Source organism: Diabrotica virgifera, chromosome 6, assembly GCF_917563875.1.
Source record: "Diabrotica virgifera virgifera chromosome 6, PGI_DIABVI_V3a".
Classification (NCBI taxonomy): Eukaryota; Metazoa; Arthropoda; class Insecta; order Coleoptera; family Chrysomelidae; genus Diabrotica; species Diabrotica virgifera.
This window is the reverse complement of record NC_065448.1, coordinates 242,458,097-242,477,112: the sequence shown is the minus strand read 5'-3', so window position 1 is coordinate 242,477,112 and position 19,016 is coordinate 242,458,097. Positions and strand designations below refer to the sequence as shown.

Sequence of the window (19,016 nt, the reverse complement as noted above, 5' to 3'; positions counted from 1 at the left end):
TCGATTCGCTGTACAAATACAATAAAGTTAACGAACGAATTCGTTCGTTCGTTCCTGTTCGCTTTGATTTAAATGCGCCTTTAGGAAATTAGTTCAATTTTGCTATTAAATTTTATAAAAATTCATATCATTAAAGTCAAAATTTAACAAATCATGGAATTGTTATATGCATACCTTTTTAATAATTACTTCTACTAAGGTCATCATTATCATCATTATCATTCCTCAACATCTTGCATCCACTGTTGGATATAGATCTCCTCCATTGTTCTATCTTGTATCCTCTGTATCTAATATACCACTGATTTCTTAAGTCATCCATCCATCTTTTTGGTGGTCTACCTCGGTGTCCTTCATCTTAACTAGGTCTTCATTCTACGAGTTTTTTGGTACACCTAAGATTATTTTAACGAAGTACATGACTACATCTTCATTTGACTTGTGCAATTTTTCTATATCATCTACCACTTTGGTCCTCTGTCTCACTAACCTATTTGGTTTTCCTTTCGTATTCTTGTTGTTCCCAACATTTCTCTTTCCTTTTTTCTTTGGGATATTTTATTCTCAATTTATTTGCAGAAAGTTTAGTTAAAGTTATGGTTTCTGAACTATATGTTATTACCGGCAGTATGCATTGGTTGTAAACTTTTTTCTTCAAGAAAATCGGTAGCGTTCCTTTTAGAATAGGTAGTTCTAGTTCTAGTAAGGTAAATAGAAAATGAACTAAATGTTTTAATTAACGGATTTTATTTCACACTTTAGCTTGAACAAAATACTAATGGTCAAAATAACAGTATATTAACTAGTTTGGCGTGGTCTGAAGGTCCTGTTCGAAAATTTAATAACAACGTCTTGAACTCTCATGTTGGGTGTAAGGAATTGCTGCAAAGTATCAACATTTTCCCTTGGCTGCCTGTCAAATGGATAACCCATAGAACGACGGTCGGGGTATAAACGGTCCTTAACACCACAGAAGGAATCAGCATCATTACAGATTCCACTGATATCTTGGTCAACCTGTAAACAAAGAAATAGCTTTAGTTCTTTTTCTTTTTTCATGGCTGGAGTTTTGCTATACAAGAAACTACGAAATGGAAGACAAATAAAGGAAGTAGATAACTTTACATATCTGGTATCAATCATGAAAAATAAGGCAGATCTAGAAAAAAGAATAGCAAAACCAAAACATTTATATAACTTCTTAAAGAAAATCTGGAACACACGTGATATAAGGGTCATTTTCCATATCAACTCAACACACCTAATTTCCACCCCTCTTCAGATTTGGTTATAATTTGGAATACTCATAGTGGCTAATAAGGGAAACAAAAATACAAAATTTTAAATTTTTATCTCAAGCCGTTTCCAAAATATGGTTATGTAAAGTTTTCCAAAAAGGTCTAAAACACTGCGACCATACTTTATTGGAATAGTTGTAGAAGCTGACCTGATTGAGCTAGAATGCTAGGAGAGGTGTCGTTTTGCAGCATTTTTAAAGCTCTTTATAGTGATATATACAGCATTATGCTACGATAAATAAGTTTTTCTCAAACAAAAAAAAAATATATTTTGATTAGGCTTTTTTCCAAAAAGTACGTAATTTAAAATTTTCATAATATTCCTAGAAATACATAGTACTCTTGTTAATAACATATAAAAATTTTATCATAATATGGTGATGGCTTCAACATAAAAAAAATAAATTTCACACATACAGTATGGTGCAAATGAAAGGAATAAATTCGTAATGTCGCAAGCTAGCGGCTTTAAGGAAAAATCCCGAAACAGGTCGATTTTTATTTTTAAATTGTAATTTTTTGGCATATATTATATCATACTAGTGACGTCATTCATCTGGACGTGATGACGTAATCGATGATTTTGTAAATGAGATCATAGGTCGTGCGTTAGCTCATCGGAAAAGTTATTTCATTCTCTGTTCAGTAATATAAACAAAAACATAATTATTTATACAGGGTGGCAAAAAAAGTTTTTTTTTGTTAAATTAATTGACAAAAAAAAAAGAATGTAGATATGTAATTTATCTGTTTCAGGCAATAGTAAAATCTATTTTAAATTAAATAAATTACATACATTCTTCTTTTTTTGTCAATTAATTTAATGAAAAGAAAAATTTTTTGCCACCCTGTATAAATAATTATAGTATTGTTTATATTACTGAATACAGATTTGAATAACCTTTCAAATGAGCTAACACACTACCTATAGTCTTATTAAAAAATTATCGATTATGTCATCACGCTCAGATGGATGACGTAAGTAGTATGATATATATTATGCCAAAAAATTACAATTTAAAAATAAAAATCGACCTGTTTCGCGATTTTTCCTTAAAGTCGCCAGCTTGCGACATTATGAATTTATTCCTTTCATTTGCACCATACTGTAATGTGTGAAATTTATTTTTTTTTATGTTGAATCCATCACCATCCCATGATAAATTTTTTATATGTTATTAACAACAGTACTATTATATGTATTTCTAAGAATATTATGAAAATTTTAAATTATGTACTTTTTGGAAAAAAACCTAATCAAAATATATTTTTTTTGTATGAGAAAAACTTGTTTATCGTAGCATCATGCTGTATATATCACTGTAAAGAGCTTCAAAAATGCTGCAAAATGACACCTCTCCCAGCATTCTAGCTCAATCAAGTCAGCTTCTACAAGCATTCCAATAAAGTATGGTCGCAGTGTTTTGGACCTTTTTGGAAAACTTAATAACATAACCTTATTTCGGAAACGGCTTGAGATAAAAATTTAAAATTTTGTATTTTTCTTTACCTAATCATCAACTATGAGTACCCTAAATTTTAACAAAATCTAAATAGGTCAGGAAAAAAATAAATTCAAAGTGTGTTGATTTGACCTGGAATAGCTCATAATTATTACTTATCTTATCAGAATTAACCAAAATCAAAATATTTAACAGCTCTATTAGCAGTACATTATCGTATGGCGCAGAATCTTGGAAACAGGAAGAAACAACTACCAAAAAATTACAAACCTCTTTAAATAAATCGTTACGAAAAATGCTAAAAATATATTGGCCGAATAAAATATCAAACGTACAATTATGAAGAAGATTAAAACAAGAAAAAATAAGAGTCACAATTAAAAGAAGGAAATGGAATATACTGCACAATTCAAGATAATCTAAGGAAATACCAAAACAATATAACCCGACCGGTCGCACGGAAGAAGAAGACAAAGACCTGATAATAGCTGGAGAAGAAGAGATCGTGAAAGAATTGGCCTGAGATGAAGAGAGGTCAAACAGAGAGTAAGAAATATAGAGGAATAGAAAATAGTAGAGGAAATTTCAAAGGAATAAAACAGAAGATGATGCGCTGATCCAGCCAATCAGCCATCTTTCACTTTTGGCTAAGAAACGCAAAAGCGCCCAATACTCGCATAAGGAGAGAACGTAATTGAGAGAAACAAAGATGGTTAGAATGGAATATGTCTAGAAAAGGATTAATATCAAACTTAAATGACAAAAATTTACTACTAGTTTATTTATTGTTTCTGCCTCCGGGTCAGAAGTAGTTTTCAAATCACCATGTCAATCTAGAGACCAAAACTTTTAATAAAGCAGTATCCACTTTATGTTTGAGTTTAATTCCCGTTCAGTTTAGCTAACAAAATACATTAGGTACATACCCTGTCATCATCGATATTTGAAATCATAACGAAGAGTTCGGATCTAAATCCTGGATTGTCGGTATTACCCATTGGAATTAACATGTGTTGTGGCCATCCGCAACCGCAGAAGTTGAATTGAGCCAAGTTGTTACCACCATCAGGTCTGCTGGTGTCCAAGTCTCTAAAGGTTCTGTTAAACGGAATAGTTACAGATGAATCAGTTGAAGCACGCATAATCGTGTTCTGACCTTGCCTCACTAAAATAAAAAAAGATGATTAATTAAACATTAATATTTAAAAATTATCTCGACATCAGTAATTAGATTTAAAAGAGTTAAAATATTTTAAAGCGTTAGTAAATATAAACTTACAGTTAACTCTGAATCTGTCCAATTCAATGAACATATTCTTTTGGTCCTTAAACAACCATGGATTTCCCCTTTCGTCGAATTTGGGAGCCATGAATATTCTGCAAGTTCCTTCTTTGGCAGCTCCGGAGTTATTTACAACGATACGGTAATTGTATTCCTGATGGTTAAGGTGAGTGAACCTGACGAAGACAGCACCACGTGGTTGGAAGTCCATACCTCTTGATAGATCTACATCAGATTGTTGCCAGAATGTATTTAAGGTGTTAGCTCCACCTCCTGATTCTATGCTAACACTTTCAACAGTAACTCCAGGGTTACTTAGCTAAAAGTTAAAAATATCATAAAATTCTTTAATGGATAAATAATAAAATATTTTTTTTACCTGGGCTTCAGTATATCTCGGCAATGTAGACTTGAATTGCTGGAAGATGTCATCAATATAAGAATGCCATCTGTAGAATACAGGATCACGCATAGCTGTGGCTGAGTCACCCATGACACCAAATGATTCCTTTAAATAACAGATTACAATAATTAAGGTACAATAGAGCACATAATCTAAATATTTAAATAAAGTTAATAATTATATTGAAACTTACAAGATGTCTATGATCTGGGTCATGAATATAAGAAATGAAGACGTGTCCCATATTGTGCATGTCACCGTAGAATTCTCTGTTGGGAGAAAGAATACTGGATTCAATCATATTTCCCAAAATATCAATACCTTCGTTTTCAGTAAGCGCAACATTGGTTCCGTCAGGCTAAAAGCAAAAATGGTTCGATAAGCAAATTAAAGGTTAATGAGAATATCCATACCCTTCTAGCATTTCCAGAATGAATGGCGTCAAAGATTCTGTCCCTCCACCTTTCAAGATCATCAATATCTTGAGTAATCTGATCAGTTTCTCTTCTAAGGTTGGACAGTTTCTGGTTTGCTACACGAGCGGGCCAAGATCTGCTAGACACCAAGCTGTCTAATTTTGGGAAATAGGCTTCAGGAATTGCCTTTCTCCAGTCAATAAATCTTTCGACACGTTGCAGCCCATGACAGAGACGTTCATAATTATATCTATAACAAAAATGTTATTTATATAAAATATTTTACAATACAATAAAATCATATCAATTTTATAAAACTTGTGCTTAAAACCTCGTTATACTGACCTGGCAACAATTTGCTGATGCATGTAATAGAAAAGTTCTCCTCTCCTATTCTTATTGACCACATCGAAAGCAGCTTCGAATGGATAAACCAAATGCCAATGCCAATGGTGAAGGTTAATTCCCAAATCTTCTCTGAAGTAGGCTAAACGATGTTCTGGTTCCAAGTTAGAAGCAGTAAAATCTCTTGGTATTTCTATTGGTGTCTAAAATTATAAATTTTATTTTTTAATTATTAATTTTATAAAACAGTTCCTTACCCTTGAATTGGTAGGAACAATGTTGGCTTCTTCCCTAGCCTTGGCGAATACTCTACTGTCCACATATTTGTCGGGAAAGGATCTAATGAAGGATGGTAAATCTACGTCCTGGGTATCAGCTCTATGCAATAGTGCAACCGAAAGAGCATAGTTGAATAGATATGGATTAACACGATCCCTTGTATACACAGCTACTGAGAGAAGATCATCAACGTTGCGCATACCTAAAACAAAACAACGAAATGATATGAACAATGCTGCCACCTATAATGTACCACTGATTTACACAAGAGGCATCAGACAGTCTTTCACAAGATCTCCTGTCAGAAAGAAATCACTTTTAAAGATGACGCAGCTAACAACTGGACCTTCTAACTGCCAATGGGCGAAATAACTGGGATCAGTGTACGAATTTACCTACTTGATATAGTAGAGATAACCAGAGCATAATGCCAAATCCTACACAAAAAGAAAACGATATTGAACTGGTCGCAATACGAGAGACACATACAGAAAACGCAGTACTATAGAGCTCAAAAGAAAAAATCGCTTGCTATGATCTACTAGGTGCTACCTACGTTGTTATTACCATTATTATTTTTCTACTTGTAATGTATGTAGGAGGATACTTGTAATGTATGTACTTGAGTACCTGGATCAGAGGAGTAACCAAAGTGAAAGACGTCAAGGAACACCTGGAAATTTACAGGGCACACCATCCGACAAGCAGATGAAAGATGTAACAAGCAAATAATCTACTGGCGACCATGGGAACATAAGAGAGGAAGAGGAAGGCCTCAGATGAGATGTAGCGACGACCTCAAAAAGCATGCCGGGTCCATATGGATGATCAGAGCGCTGGATAGAAACTAGTGGGACCAGGCTCGAAGATATATAGATAGAATATATTGTTGTATAATTCTGTTTGGGAAAATTTTAGAAAATAAATTTATATCAGAGACCACGAGATCATAGATTTTCATCGCCCTGTATATGACCAAAAATTGGAAATATTATAATTTAGTTAGTAGACAGTGTCTTCGCGGAAAGTGAAATCGTTAAGTGATTTGTTAATGGTTCTTTGAACGGACATACAATTATGCGGTAAAAATTAGAAAGTACATTTATTTCGCTGTGGAATGAACAATGAAGTTTTATAAATATTTCTTAGAAGGATAGGCAGTAAACAAATTTATTGAGTTTAGAATATAAGGCTTCTTGTTTAGCATTTCGAAACAACGAAAATAATTTGGTGTCACTTAGAATTTAACAAAATGGAAAAGTTGTATACAAAATAAATTGGTTCTTAAGAAATGAAAATATGGATGTAGCGGGTAGACAGGATGTTTGTGATTGGCGGAGAAAGATAGATGGTGGGGATGAGAGTGTTGAGTCTGATTTTGAGGAGAGAAAAATGGTCACTGGGTAATGAATATCTGGAGGATACAGTCCAGTTTTTAAAAAAAGTCGGTGTAAAGTGGTGAAATTGGCCTTTGCGAGCAGAATCGTGGTGAAACGAGATCGTTGACCGAGTTGAGAAGTTAATTTTCCTTGTGTCCGAGGAGATTCCTGTTTTCTGTCTAAAACGAGTAGCCGGTGGGTATCAATTTGCACAAGATATCGAGCAGAGAGAAATCTGAATAGAGATTTCGAGCGAGTCCCGTTGTTTGTTTTGTTGGTGAAGCAGTTTGGACGAGAAGGACCTTTCGCTACATCCTAGGAGCAAGTGTGGGAGAATCAAGGACTACGCAATCCAGGAAGAAGAAGTAAGGGACCGTTCAAGTATTACGTAACGCAGGTTGGGGGGGGGGGGGGTCAAAAATATTCAAAAATTGCGTTACGAAATAGTAAAACGCCCATTAGAGTGCGTTACGTAGGGGGGAGGGGGGTCAAAAATCTTCAAAAATCGTGTTACGTAATACTTGAACGCTCCCTAAAGAAGAAACAAAAGGTTAGTCAGATTTTTGTGAAACGGAGAGAGTTTGTTTTATATCCACACCATATTTGTTTTTTTTGTATTGAGCAATTCTATAGCATAATTTAGTCATTCCAAAATTTAAAGAAGAATTAAGTAATCAATTTTATAACAAAGGAGATATCAGAATTAAAGATTAATTTATTAGATGAGAAATAGTTGCAACAGAATTAAATTTTAATATAATTTTTAACTCTTATATTTATGGTATATTGGATGAATAAAAAATATTTATAAAATTTATTTGACATCAAGTGTGTTTAATTTCCCTGTTTTGTCCCTGGATGAAGTAAACAACTAGAGATACTAGAAGCCACAAACCGAAGGTACGAAGGTACGTAGAAAATTTAATCTAATTTTGGTTTTTGTTTACAGAAATAATAATTAAAATAATCAAGTAATTAATCAAAATAAGAATTTGCTGTTCAATCTCATAACAAGAGAGAAATACAGAGCTTAATAATATGTAGAAAAATTAGATTAAAAATAACTTACCTATAAAAATGTTAATAAGTTGTCCAGCAATTTTTCTATGTTTCGGCAAGAAAAGAGAGAAATTCTCGTCTCTTCTTAACTCCAAAATCTCACCCAATGGAGGTATGGAAATAGTGTTTACAGGAATTTTACCACCTTGAGCTTCTTCTCCAAATCGAGATACGATCTGATTTCCAACACTTTTATATTGATCGGGCTAAATAAAAAAATATTTTAGTAGTATATTATCAGGTAATTCACTAACATTGAGAACATTATATCATCATACAGTGCACTGGAATAAGTGTTAGGGTTTGCTCACTACGGAGACCAAAGGATGGTATCCTCGCCTAGAACAGAGTATCCTACTCTTTATATTCGTTAATTCTCGCATTTAAAATAATGTATTTATTTCGCATGGCGATCGAAACTATATTATCGATCGCTATGTAAAATAAATAAATTATTTTAAATATGAGAATTCACGAATATAAAGAGTAGGATACTCTGTTCTGGGCGGGGATACCATCCTTTGGTCTCCGTAGTGAACGCTCCCTTACCCCGCTTACTATCTTATTTATTTTTGGCACAACTACAAATGAAATAAAAAATTTTATTTGTTCCAAAATGACACAAAATCTAGGGATCAGATAAAAAAGTTTATTTGAAGAAAGTGTATTTTTTTGGGCTTCTTAATGACGGTACAGGCTCGTTTTTTTTAATATTTTATTTAATTACAGAGTAATTTCCACATATTAATATATTTTTTAAATTGGGCTCTGTACCGCCATTCTTTATTATATTACGAATACGTGTGCCAAATATCTCGAAAAATAATTCAAAATTACAGCCGCAATCTTTAACGCGTTTTTGCTACCTGTTGATCGCTACTGTATCACCTTAAAGAGGCTTTTGTGCAGATGTGGACGTGAATGGCTAGAAGAAAAAGAATGAGAACAAGATGTCGAGAAAAACACTAACATTTTGACAAGACATAAATTAAGGAAAATATTAGACAAGAGAGGTATTACAACAAAATGGTAAGGCTAATTAAGAATATTTACAATATGCACTATGTCATCAGTAAAAAAAGAACTTCAAGAGCATTTACTACTCAAGAAGGTATGACACAAGTAGAAGGAGGATCATCATCTCATTGTATTGATTTGCGTGTAAAGATAAAATGCTTTGTGGAAATGCTATCAATGAGTGTCCCCGTTTAGGATTTTGTCCTCTTCAGGGTTTGTGGTGAATGTATTGTGATGGATCGCAAAAGCAAACAGTCCGAAAAACGCACTGGGGCAAGTGTGGTGTTCCTGGTGTTCCTGGGTTATGCCGGACGGTGGTGTCCAGAAGGCCAAAAGACAACAGAGAAGAAAGTTAGATGGAGTTGATGTTGGTTCCATTGACATTTACGTGTACTGTCCGTGCTTTGGCCTCGACCACCCCTCTAGAAACCATTGTACGCCAACTGGTAGAACCAGCGGCCCTCGTCGGCGGTCAAGAGGTGGTTTTGAGCGCAGCGTGGACAGTGAGCGTTCGAGTGGTGAAAATAGTTGGGGCTATTTTCTTGGGACGCACAGGTATAATTGTGCAATGAAGTTGGGAAACCGCAAAAAACCAACTTCAACGAAGGAGGATTAAATCCAACACTATTAATAGTGGATGAGATATATAATTACAGAATTTAACCTAAAAGTGAAAAAATACATGTGCGCTAGAGAAAATTTTAAGAAGAGTAGTAGATATTTCACAAGGAGCATTCGCCGACGACGTCGTCATATTGGCAGAAAATGAGAAACAACTTTAAAGAAATATATAGAAATATGGAATGAAATACTAAAAAATATTGTCATTGGAGAAAATGAAGAAGTAGATACAGAAAAAGCACGAACCTTCCATTACTTAGGAGTAGAATTAGAAGACAAAAGCAGAAATTAATAATATAATTCAAAAACGATGAACCTATACTGCGTAATGAAAGTAAATTGATAAGTAAGAATGAAATAACAAGAAAAATCAAAATTAATGTGTTCCAATTCCAAGTCAATTTAAAGGCCTGTATTATCTTTTGGTTGTGATAGTCCAGGGTAATAAGGTTTTTCCATGACACTTGAACAGCCAGGGTACTGAAGCGTTTTTTTGACAGGTAATACCTATAAGAGCAAATTGTAACTATTTCCTGCGTAGGATCTGGCGGCCATTTCTATTTATAAGCAATTTAAGGGCCGGTTGTTCGAACGCTAATCAACAATGATCATTATCAAATATTTAATTACTGTTACCAAAACTGTCAATGTCAACTTTGCTTGGGTTGCTGAAAACACAATTAATTACAATTATGAGATTTATTATTAATTATGTCAATAATTATTGTTATATTAATTGATTATAGACTCCACAGACTTTTTAACAACCCAAACAAAGTTGACATTGACAGTAATTAATTATTTGATAATGATCATTGTTGATTAGCGTTCGAACAACCGGCCCTAAGTGTCAAAAAATGTCATTTTTCAAATTTTTTTCAAATCAATGGAAAACAGGGAAACTTATGGTTTTTTAGTATAAATGTCTTCGAGATTATGGAAAAAACTTTAAAATGACGTATTACAAAGTTTGATATACCCATTTATTGTTAATATAATTGCGAAAAAAGGTCGGAATTGCAAAAAAATTATTTTCGCAATAACTGTTGTAAAAATTAGTGTGCAGCTTTGTAATTTTTGTCACATAAGGGTTCTTTGGTGCTAAATATGTGATAAAAATTTCAAAGCGATTCATTCAATTGTTTAAATTTTATTGAAATTGTTTATTTCAGAGAGCATTTTTTGCAATAACATAAGTCAGAAGAAAATGAGGTTAGAACTATTCCACAGGTGTCAAATGAAAGACCATGAGCTAAATTTTCAACTTGGTTTAAAAAAAGTTAATAAAAAATGCATTTATTAGTAGTAAATAAATATGCAAAAGTATCGTAAATCGTTCCTTATAAACTTTTTATTTTGTTGTATAAGAAATTATACATATTTATTATAATTTTTTATCAATTATGATATAGATAACATTACTTGGTAGTTGTGCACTAAACAGGCTAAAAAAGTTATTTTTTTTTTGGAAAAAGTTATTCAAAAAGTTTGTAAAGAAAAATTAACGATACTTTAACATACGATACTTTTGCATAATTATTTATTACTAATACATGCATTTTTTACTCACTTTTTTAAACCATGTTGAAAATCTAGCCCATGCTCTTTTATTTGACACCTGTGGAATGGTTCTAAGGTCACTTTTTTCTGACTTATGTTATTGCAAAAAAAAATGCTGTCTGGGATAAACAATTTGAATAAAATTTAAACAATTGAACGAATCGCTTTCAAATTTTTATCACATATTAAGCACCAAAGAACCCTCATTTGACAAAAATTTCAAAGCTGTACACTAATTTTTACAACAGTTATTGAGAAAATATTTTTTTGCAATTCCGACCTTTTTTCGCAATTATATTAACAATAAATGAATATATCAAACTTCGTAATACGTCATTTTAAAGCTTCTTCCATAATCTCGAAGATATTTGTACTAAAAAATCATAAGTTTCACTGTTTTCCGTTGATTTGAAAAAAGGGGAAAATGAAATTTTTTTCAGTTAATTGTTTATAAATAAAAATGGCCGCCAGATCCTACGCAGGAAATAGTTAAAATTTGTTTCTATAGGTATTACCTGTCGAAAAAACGCTTATGTACCCTGTCTGCTGAAGTGTCACGAACAGGGTACATTTTTGTCTTATTACCCTGGCCTATGAGCCGGGGGTTCTAACAAAAGAGTAAAATACAGGCAGTAGAAATGAAATAGGTACCTGAGACGAGTTCGAGGAGCGAGAAGTTATTACCAAAAGAAAAAGGCGACGGAACACACAAATAAGAGAAGATTTGGAAATACATAGAGTAAACTTTATAATATATGTGGGATATTGTGGGATAAAATAACTAAAAAATATATAAATACGAACAGTAAGACTAAGGTACATTTTGAGCTAAAAAGTATTGTCACAGAAATAGGAAACCGAATTGATAGAAATTAGTATAGGAAAATAGTATGAAAATATTCCTGGACAAAAACAAATATTTGTAATGCACTTATTTAGGATACGTCTTAATAACTTTATACTAAATATTAAAAATAAAATAAAAATCTTACTATATAGTCGCTTGGAACATCAAATACAGTTTGGTCATTTCCTTTGGGCATGATAACCAGCTCTTTTGGTCTGTCAAAGAGCTTGACAACATTATTTTTGGCACTGGTAGACATGGTCGAGTACCTCTGCCTAAAAATTAAAAAATATTTTTACAGTTATATTGTGTGTTTCAAAATGTATATGTGTATTTGTACCTATAAAAAATATTGACAAAACAAAGCGAGGCAATTGCGCAATAAAGTAAATAAAAATCAAGAGGCACCTTTTCATACCTTCTATACCTTCTGTTGCTCAGATGATCAGATTTACTAGGAATAAAAACAACAAACAACGAAATATTAAACGAAGCTATAAATTATCAAAATCCAGAAGACGATAAAGGGACTGTTACAAAGCTACTCCCCTACGCTGCTCAAGATATTCCTGGAAAAAACCTGAAAGCATGGAAAAGAAAGTGCGAGGGAATGGAGATAATAGTATGAAACGAATACCAATATACTCTAAGTTTTGCTTAGAATATTCTGCACTATTTGCACTAAATAGTGATCGCATTTATGATGAGAAAACTGGAACAGGAATATACAAGGAATAAAATTGAAATCAACCCAAAGAAAACTGAATATATAACAAAGGAGAATAAAAGAGCAGTACAAGTATTTAGGTTTCATGACATCAAACAAAAAACAACTGAAAATGAAGAAGATATAAAAAATAGACCAGGACAAACAAGAGACTGAATACAAAATTGGTCCTAGTGCTGTGGGATAAGAACATCAATATAAAAACAAAAAGAAGAATATATAGGGTGAGACAGATAACTGGCCTGTTAGAAATATATCGAGAACTAAAGACAACAGAATTATAAAAATTGGAATGAAGAGCTTTTGAAGAGTGATCTATTTAATGAAAATATTTTCACCTATTTGCTACTTCCGGTTATATTGGAAGTTGCTTATAACTTTGTTTTTTTACATAGGACGCCCTGTATCTTTTTACATTTTTGGATTCTCCTCAATGTCTACTTTCTTAAAATATGAGGTTTTGTAATATTATACAGCTTAGTTTGAAAGATAATTACGTTTTTTCTTAATTTCGTAGCAATATTTACACCCTGTAGAATTGTAGTAGTTTGACATCGAAAACTCTGTTTATGTTTAAATGATTTTTAATATAGTGTACTATTGTTAAAAATTGTTAGTATAGCTAATTTTTTAATCGTAGTATATAGGGTTGGCCGAAACTCGGAATAAGTATTTTCTGAGTTTTCTTAAATGCAACAGCCTATATTTTAGTATTGTAATAAAATGATATTTTATGGTACTTTTTGAGTTCTTAAGCATTCCCTATACCTAGCTTCTACGATTTGTGTTTAATTGCTAATTTTAAGGATCAGTCTAGATTAGTATGTATTTATTTCCGAAAAATTATTTGTGATTGAATATTTTCACGGCCAACCTAATAAAATTTCACGTATTTTTTGTTGAAATCAATGTTTGGCTTGAATCACCAATAACTCACAAATTAATGCAGTTAGATATAGGGAATGCTTAAGAAATAAAAAAGTAGCATAATACATCATTTCATTACATGACTAAAATACAGGGTGTTCCATGTAAGAAACCTCAAAAAATACTCTTTCCGGGTTTCGACCAACCCTATATAGTAAAATTCAACATTTAGCTATACTAACAATTTTTAACAATAGTAGACTATATTAAAAATCATTTGAACATAAATAGAGTTTGTGATGTCAAACTTCTACAATTCTACAGTGTGTGAATTTTGCTACGAAATTAAGAAAATAAACGTAATTATCTTTTAAATTACCCTGTATAACATTACAAAACCTCATATTTTAAGAAAGAAGACATCGAGGAGAATCCAACAATGTAAAACTATACAGGGTGTTCCATTTAAAAAAAACGAAGTTGTAAGCCACTTCCGGTATAACCGGAAGTAACAAATCGATGAAAATATTTTCATTAAATAGATCACTCTTCAAAACCCCTTTATTACAATTTTGATGATACTGTAGCCTTTATTTCTTGAGATATTTCTAATAGGACTTTTATCTGCCTCACCCTGTATATAACACCATGACAAGAAGTATTTCCACTCACGGATGTGAAAATTGAATAATAAATAAGAAAACCAAAAATAAGATCAGCAGAGATGGAATTCCTTAGGAGAAAGTGCTGAGTAAAAAGAAGAGATAGAATAAATAGCATAGAGATTAAGAAAAGAATGGGAACAAACTGAGATATAATAGATTACATAAACAGAAGAGATTAACCTGATATGGACATAGATCTTCAAAAGGTGGCAAGAAACCAGATCGGACATAGATCTTCAAAACTATATGGTCGCCAAAAAGGAAGCGAAAGTAGTAGTAGCAAAAGCTAAAGCAGAAGCGTATTCAAACCTATACGACCAACTTGATACCATGGAAGGCGAAGCAAAGATAATATAAAATAGCCAAACAGAGAGCAAAGAAAGCAAGAGATTTTAATCAGATTAGACGTATCCGAGATGAAAATAATAAAATACTAATTCACGAAAAGGATGTCAAAAAGAGATGGAGAAATTATTTTGACAGTTTATTAAATGAAGAATTTGACAGACAGCCTGTGGAGTTAACAGAGACAGTAACAGCAATGGTTACCAGAATAACAAACGAGGAAGTGACTCAAGCGCTTTAAAAAATAAAGAAAGGAAAAGCAGTCGGACCAGATGACATTCCTGTGAAAGTATGGAGAGCATTGGGAGAGACAGGATTAAGTTGGCTAGCAGGTCTATTTAATAGAATTATGGAAGTTGGACAAATGTCAAACGAATGGAGAAGCAGTATATTAGTACCTGTCTACAAAAACAAGGTAGACAAATAACAATATACAAACTACAGGGCTATAAATCTACTTAGCCACACCATGAAAATATGGGAGAGAGTAATTGATAGACGGATACGTGAAGAAACCGAAATATCCGATAATCAATTTGGCTTTATGCAGGTCAGATCAACAACAGATGCAATTTTCATTGTAAGGCAACTGATGGAAAAATAGAGGAATAAAGAGACCAACGCTCATATAGTATTCATTGATCTCGAGAAATCATATGATAGAGTTCCTCGAGAGATTCTGTGGTGGGCACTAAATAAGAAAGGAGTCCCTGGCGAATATGTAAAGATTGTGAGAGATATGTATGAGGGAGTAACGCGACTAGTGTTAGGACAGGTGTGGGAGAGACTGATAAATTTCCGGTGAAAGTAGGATTGCACCAAGGCTCGGTGTTTAGTCCTTATTTATTCTCATTAGTTTTGGACCATGTAACAGCGAAACAACAGGGTAGCATTCCATGGTGCCTAATATATGCTGATGATGTCGTGTTAGTAGTAAATAGTGAAAGAGAGTGAAAGAGGGAACAAAAACTGGAACAGTGGAGACAAGCTCTGGAGGAAAAAGGTTTAAAACTTAGTAGGACAAAAACAGAGTATTTGGAATGCTCATTTAAAGATCGAGTTAATACAAATAAAATGGTATCTTTGGATGGTGAAATGATTGTTAAAAGCAATAGTTTCAAGTACCTAGGATCGGTTTTACAGAGTAATGGAGAAATAGATGGAGGTGCATGTCGTCGAATTAGGGCTGGATGGATGAAGTGGAAAGAAGCGAGTGGTGTGTTGTGTGACAGAAAAATTCAAATGAAACTGAAGGGATAATTTTATAAAACAGCCATAAGACCGGCTATGATGTACGGACCTGAATGTTGGGCAGTGAAAAAGAAAGAGGAACAACGAATGCATGTGGCAGAAATGAGAATGCTTAGATGGATGAGTGAAGTGACAAAGGAGGATAAAATAAGAAATGAGTATATTAGGGGAAGTCTGGGTGTGGCACCAACTGATGCCAAAATGATAGAGCATAGGTTAAGATGGTTTGGTCATGTTCAACGTCGAGACGTTAATCACCCAATACGAAGAATAGCTGAAGTGCAGATTCCTGGAAGGAGTAGGAGAGGAAGACCAAAGAAGACCTGGGGGGAGACGATAAGGCATAACATGTTGGTAAAGGGGATTAACATTGATATGACCCAAGATAGAATTGTGTGGAGAAATGTAATTAGAGAAGCCGACCCCGCATAGGGATACGGCAAAGAGAATGATGATTAACCTGATATGGACATGTCAGACGAGCAGGCAGCAAATGGGTTGGACAAACAGAATTATAGAGTGGATCCCTATACGAAGGAGAAAGGGAGGTAGACCGCGAAGGGCTTTCAGAGATAAAGTGGACGAAGCAGCGGAAAAAAGAAATCTAGAGGAAGGGGACTGGCAAAACAGAAAGAACTGGAGAGGATGGTTGAGTGAAGGAATTCAGTGTCAACTGTCGAAATACTTAGTATATAAGCATATCATATGAGCTAATTAAAAACGGAGGGGAAAAGTTATTAACAAGCATCTATAACCTAATAGTTAGAATATGGGAAGCAGAAGAAATGCCCGAGGATTGGAAAGAAGGCAGAATTATACCAATATTTAAGAAAGGAGAAGTAACAAACTGTAACAATTATAGAGCAATATCTCTACTGAGTAAAACATATAAAATTCTAACAGCCCTTATCAAACAAAAATTTAATCAATTCACAGAGAAAAAAATTGGGGACTACCAGCAAGGATTCAGAGAAGGCAGATCCACTACAGATGCGATTCACATAGTTACACAAACAATCGAAAAATGCCACGAACACAACATAGAACTCCACATCCTCTTCGTAGACTTCAGACAAGCCTTTGACTGTATTGGAAGAAATAAATTATTTATTGAAATGAAAAATCAAGATATACCAGCAAAATTAATCAGATTAACAAAAATGACCATGGATGGAGCTCGAGCCAAAGTAACAACAGAAGAAGGTAGCACAAAATCAATTGCAATAGAAACAGGAGTGCGACAAGGCGACTCCCTGTCAACCACATTATTCAACATAGCACTAGAAGGAACAGTCAAGGCCAGCAAAATTAAAGGAACTATAGCCCACTCCTCAACACAAATAGTTGCATATGCAGATGATTTAGTTCTTATGGGAAGAGACAAGGAAAGATTAAAAGAAGCAGTAACAATCCTGGCAAAAGAAGCACGGAAGAGAGGTCTAGAAATTAACGAAGGAAAAACAAAATATCTACTCTGCTCTAGAAGAGAAGATAACAGGATGAGAGAAATCAAAATAGAAAACTACACTTTTGAAAGAGTCCAACAATTTAAACATTTGAGAGCAATGGCCAAAACAAGAGAAGTGAAGAAGTAACGGAACGAATACTAACAGGCAACAAAACATACTGGAGATATCATAGGCTTATGAAGGACAAGAACTTATCCAGAAATACAAAACTGAAAATATACAGAGTTGCAATCAGACCAGTAGTTACGTACGCAGCTGAGACAATGTGCCTCACGGAAAAAGATGAAGGAAAATTGAGAATATTCGAAAGGAAAATCCTCAGACGCATTATGGGCCCGATAAGAATGGACAACGGAGAAATGAGAAGAAGAATGAACCATGAACTAAGAGACATAATGAAGGGAGAAGATATAGTTAGATTTATTAAATCACAGAGGCTGAGATGGCTGGGACACATAGAAAGAAGGAAAAACGACCGACTGATTAAGAAGATCACCAAATGGAAACCGGCAACTAAAAGACCAAGAGGAAGACCCAGAGAGAGATGGGAGGACCAGGTCATGAGAGATATCAAAATTCTGGAAGTGAGAAACTGGAGGGAACTATGCACATATCGAAATGAGTGGAAGAAAATAGTAACGAAAGCCAAGTCATACAACAAACTTTGACAACATACAAGTGGAATGCGGAGTGATTCACCGCAATAAGCGAATCTGAGAGCTCTAGTAAGAGCGGCAAACATTCCACCTGGAATGAAAAGCCCTGATGATGATGATAAGCATATCATATAAAAATGAATACATGAAAAAGTAGTAAATTCGAGGGATTTTTAAACAAAATAAACTGAGAAACGATCATGTAAAAGAGGAAACTAATATAAAAGTATACAAAAGATGGATTAAAAAAGTATATTTGAGATCTTCCAGTCTACAATGGTAAGTACAGCACAAAAAAATTTATTAATGGTAACTACAAAGAACATAACCACATTCGCAAAATCTGCCTGTGTTACGAGATTTTTTCTTTTAAAATATAGATTTCAAATGAAATAACATGAAAAATATTTTTAATTGCATATCTGCATATTATAAAAAAAAATATTTACCTGTATTTGTTTCGTCAATTTTCCAACTGGTAGACTGAGTTCAAAGACTGAAGAACTATGAAAAATTTCTGCTTTTTATACACAAATATTTCAAAAACAAAGGTATTAAACATTAGATAGTGGTTAGATAGGTATGAAAAATAACCCATTCGATCAAAAATTATTTTGGGAACCCAAATTTTGCGGTTTAACTATTATTCTTGAAAACAAATTCATAAACTGATAACTAAAGACTAATTCAAATTCATAAAAATTATGAAATGTCATTATTTAAAACATAATGTTTCACCTTTTGCATTTCTATTTGATTAATTTTATAAATTTAATTTGGCCATAACTGTAATTTACTATTTTATTGTATTTTATTGTAATTTACTACTTAGGTACTATTTTATTGACTTCCGAAGTGGAAGTCGAAACGTCAATCAAATTAATTTCCAACTTAAATTGTGGCTTACTTTCCATTTAAAATAGGAAATAAGGTACATTATGTAAGATGCCACAAGGAAATAGCTTCAGAACAATGTCATAATTGTGTCATATTTATTATTTACGATACAAAATATTCATTTTTTGGCTATAGCAATCGTTATGTTGGCTAATGTATTGACAATAATT

The 19,016-nt window shown here is 33.3% G+C and overlaps 1 protein-coding gene across 1 annotated transcript; it reads right to left on the bottom strand.

Moving 5' to 3' along the window:
• Nucleotides 1–730: 730 nt before the first annotated feature.
• On the bottom strand, nucleotides 731–18,503 carry LOC126887457 (phenoloxidase 1-like). Its single transcript, XM_050654998.1, has 11 exons — nucleotides 18,399–18,503; nucleotides 12,115–12,244; nucleotides 7,935–8,130; nucleotides 5,465–5,688; nucleotides 5,208–5,410; nucleotides 4,860–5,112; nucleotides 4,640–4,804; nucleotides 4,423–4,551; nucleotides 4,041–4,362; nucleotides 3,688–3,926; nucleotides 731–1,017 (listed from the first exon to the last, which is right to left on the bottom strand). Exons 2-11 carry the CDS (start codon nucleotides 12,226–12,228, stop codon nucleotides 799–801), a joined length of 2,064 nt encoding a protein of 687 aa, XP_050510955.1. The 5' UTR covers nucleotides 12,229–12,244; nucleotides 18,399–18,503; the 3' UTR covers nucleotides 731–798.
• Nucleotides 18,504–19,016: the final 513 nt, after the last annotated feature.

Bases quoted from the DNA above. Each gene is read 5' to 3' on its own strand.
- LOC126887457 (XM_050654998.1), bottom strand. From the start codon at position 12,228: ATGTCTACCAGTGCCAAAAATAATGTTGTCAAGCTCTTTGACAGACCA. The intron at 8,131-12,114 runs GTAAGATTTTTA...TTTTTTATTTAG, and splicing joins ATGTTCCAAGCGACTATATA to CCCGATCAATATAAAAGTGT. The intron at 5,689-7,934 runs GTAAGTTATTTT...GTTTTGTTTTAG, and splicing joins ACTTATTAACATTTTTATAG to GTATGCGCAACGTTGATGAT.